We start from the raw sequence: 3,682 nt of genomic DNA, 5'->3' as shown, positions 1-3,682 counted from the left end.
ACCAGTACCCCCAGCACTGCCCATCCCTTCCTGCCACGCAGCACTGACCTCGTCGCTCAGCCACACTTGCACGTTGTAGCCGTCGATCTTGTCACTGTAATGGGTCTTGAGCAGGGCATCGATGACCAGCACAGAGACGCCCTTCAGGATGAAGGATGCGAAGAGGTTCATGTGGATGTAGTTCCTCATGCAGTGCAGCTTGCTGCGGGTGTGGGGGCATTGTCAGTGCCCGTGCATGGCCCCCCAGCCTCCCCCTGCCCACCCTGTGGACAGCCATGCCCGAGCCCCCCACCTGAAGCCCAGCAGCAGGGCCAGGGCAAGCAGCAGYGCACACAGAGACACGGAATAGCCCACGGTGTACATCACCTTGAAGCTGCCATAGGTCTTGGCAAAYTTTTCCTGGAAGAGAAGGGAGCGAGTGAGAGCAGGGGCAGCCAGGGGAGCGGGCAGGGATCCCCACAGCCCTGCTCCTGCTGCCCAAATCTGCCCACCTGGGCCTTCAGGTCCTCGTTGTCCTGCTCACACTGTGTGGCGTTGCGCAGGGACTGTCCCTGGGGCCCCGTCACCCACTGCCCGTCCGGCCCACAGGTCTTGAAGACGAGTCCGTGTTTCACTGTGAGGGGAGGGGATGGTGGAGTGTCCATGTGYCCCTGGCAGCTCACAGGGGTGTGARCACCCTGCACAGCTGCAGTGCACACACGTTTCCTTTCCCAGCTTTTACCTTTCTGGTACCAGGGCAGGAACCAGGGGCAGGGCACGCTGGCTGTGCTGTTGGGCATCGTGTCRGGCCAGCACGAGAATTTGTCGAAGGTGCGGTTACAGACCAGCTCTGCAGAAGGACAGCAGATGGTGGCTCTTTGACCTCACCTTCTCTCTGGGTCTCTGCCCCTTCCCCATCTCAGTGGGACCCCCGCCAAACACCACTGTCCCCACCCCATCCCTGCAGAGCCCCACTGGACCCTGCCAGGGGCACTGACCTGTGGGTGCAGGCAGGCGGCTCATGTTGCGCTGGCACTCCTCGCTGTACTTCATCCATCTCTCGTAGAGGTTGTCTGTGATCTGGCCAGAGTGACCCTGGGGACACCAGGGACCATCACCCGTCACATTCATCCTGCTCACAGGGGCCACCACGCTATGCCAGGCAGCGACCCAGCTTGGGGACAGCCACAGACAAGTGCAGGCTAACACGCCATGCCATCCCCGTCTGTGCCATGCCATGCCCGTCTGTGCCATGCCATCCCCATCTGTGCCATGCCATGCCCATCTGTGCCATGCCATGCCCATCTGTGCCATGCCATGCCGTGTCTTGTGGATGGCAGGGCAGCAGGAAGGGGCATTTGCTGCTGCACCATGTGCCACATGAGGGGCTGCCGTGGGCAGGGGTGGGTTGGTGGCAGTCCTGGGTGGGCAGTGGGCTGAGCACGTGGCACAGCAGCCTGATGTGGGATGGCCCATCCTTACCTGGCAGCAGAGCAGCAGCACAAGCRCGGTGAGGACACGTGGCTGGGACATCCCTCCTCTGGACCAAAGGCATGGGACACAGCGCAGGGCACACGGCTTCCTACTGGCCTTCAGCAGCTTCTCCACGGTGCTGGTGACGGCCCTGGCACGTGGGCAACCCTGTGCAAGATGCCTGGTCACAGGGACTCCTGGGCCAGGGGGCTGGGGAAGCTGGGGCTGGATGGGCCCCTCTGACACAGAGCCAGCCCCAGTCACGGTGCCACCCTTCTGTCCCCATCCTCACCTGACTGTGCCTGGTGTTCACATTCAGCTCTTTGTTTGTGCATTTTCACACCAAGCATCTGCATTATCCTCCCCACAGGGACAGTGACCGTGCACGTCCTCTGCCCACCAAGCCGTTCCAGTCCCTGTGTGGTGGCAGTGCAGTGGCAGTGCTGCCTCCAGACTGCTGGGGAAAACCTGGGCTGGTGCCACCCCACGCTGCTGCTGGGGCCGGCTGTGCATCCCTGCTGAGCCCCGAGAATGCAGGGACCCCTCCTCAGACCGGAGCTGGGGCTCAGTCCCAGGCTGTGAGCACACACCASGGGCTCTCCCATCTCCACTGACCCTCGTGTCACCAACCCCCAGCCCTGGAGTGGCAGCAGCACCGGCTGGGGTGGCTGTGGGCAGGAGAAATTCACTGCATGGGCCATCAGGGATGGGGACAGAGATTGTCCATGAACCCACAGGATCCCGGCTCATGGGGCTGCCATGGCTATAGGACAGCTCAGCCCTGTGGCCCCATCAGCCCAGTCCAGGCAGTGATGTGGGGCCCTGCCTGACACAGCACCCAAATGCTGCACACCGACCACGGCTCACGTGGTGCCCTAATTCCCTCCATCCCCCTAAGCCGGTTATGGGGCTCTGAGCAGGATTTCAGCTCTTGCCACAAGGTCCATTCTGCAGCAGCCCCATGGCAGCACAGCCRTGTGGGACAGGGGCAGCTGAGCTGGGGGTTGGGATGGCCAGCGGTGCCCCCGCAGCATCACCCCCAGCCCCGGGCTCCCCCCGGCCCCAGACACGGCGTCAGCTCCCAACCACTTCTGTCCCAAGGCCTGCTGCTCTGCCCGTGCCTATTTTTATCCCTGGGAAAGTCGTGTTTCCTCCATCCGTGCAGACCCACTCGCCATGTCCAAGYGGCTGCTGGAGAAGCTCATTAATCAGCCATGGGGCTCCAGATGCAGTCGAGGAGGAGAACCTGCCATGGCCTTATTTAGCAGTCCCAGGACAGACTGAACTGTGTCCCRGGACAGTTCTCACTGGGTGGGCTCTGTGCACAGGGACCTTTGCTGTGTGCCCACTGGCCACTTGGCCATTCCAGTATCGCTGGTTTTGTCACACCCCAGCCCCATCCCAACACCACGGTTGGCCCACCAGCATCCCTGTCCTCGTGCCCCTTCCATCCCACCCCAGGATCCCTGTCTCTTTTCCCCCAAACCCCCATGCCAGCATTCCTGTCCTTGTCCCTCTGCTATCCTGATCCTGTCATCCCTGTCCCCAGCCCCACATCATCCCTTCGTGTCCCATCCCGCTCCTGCCCTTGTCCTGGTCCCATGGGAAGATCCCAGTGCCCATCCCTGGCTGAACATCAGTCCCTGCCCTGGCTGGGAGCACTGCTCCGGGTCCATGGGTCACAGGGACTCGCTGCCAGCCCCTCTGTGCAGCCGGGCAGYGGCTTTGGGGCAGAGGTGTCGCTATTTTTAGTTGCTGCAGTGGGATTTAGCAGCAGGGAGGCCTCTGCCCTGCACTCCCCCGCTATGGCAGTCACTCGGCCCCACCGTGGCCAGGCTGAACAGACTGCACTGGGTGAGGGGTCCTGGCACAGGGGACTGTCATGCTCCTCACCCCAGTGCCAGGCTTCCCCCTCACCCTGCCCAGCCCTTTGCCCCAGCTGCCTGTGGTGCTGCGCAACCGTGGCAGCACGCCCATCCCTGCTGCCGGGGGACGAGGGGCCCCGCCGGTGGGGCTGTGTCCAGCAGGGATGTGGGTGTGCAGGAGTAGCCACGGAGCAGCTCTGCCTGGTCCAGCACAGATGTGGGTGTGCAGGAGCAGCCATGGAGCAGCTCTGCCTGGTCCAGCACAGATGTGGGTGTGCAGGAGTAGCCACGGAGCAGCTCTGCCTGGTCCAGCACAGATGTGGGTGTGCAGGAGCAGCCACGGAGCAGCTCTGCCTGGTCCAGCA

The 3,682-nt window shown here is 63.0% G+C and overlaps 1 protein-coding gene across 1 annotated transcript in view; it reads right to left on the bottom strand.

The window, feature by feature from the left end:
* GCGR (glucagon receptor) overlaps nt 1-3,682 on the bottom strand; it is a 9,974-nt gene that overhangs the window by 2,465 nt on the left and 3,827 nt on the right. Inside the window, exons 2-7 of the mRNA XM_057380460.1 lie at nt 1,462-1,620; nt 978-1,074; nt 722-829; nt 492-613; nt 293-399; nt 49-202 (exon numbers count right to left, since the gene is read on the bottom strand). Coding sequence (XP_057236443.1) covers nt 49-202; nt 293-399; nt 492-613; nt 722-829; nt 978-1,074; nt 1,462-1,512 — 639 coding nt within the window. The 5' untranslated portion in view covers nt 1,513-1,620. The remainder of the gene's footprint in view (nt 1-48; nt 203-292; nt 400-491; nt 614-721; nt 830-977; nt 1,075-1,461; nt 1,621-3,682) is intronic.

Source organism: Malurus melanocephalus, unplaced genomic scaffold (assembly GCF_030028575.1).
Source record: "Malurus melanocephalus ecotype Western Australia unplaced genomic scaffold, MMel_1.1 scaffold_453, whole genome shotgun sequence".
In the NCBI taxonomy this organism is placed as follows: domain Eukaryota; kingdom Metazoa; phylum Chordata; class Aves; order Passeriformes; family Maluridae; genus Malurus; species Malurus melanocephalus.
Note: the sequence above shows the minus strand (reverse complement) of the source record. Positions and strands in the feature narration are given on the sequence as shown.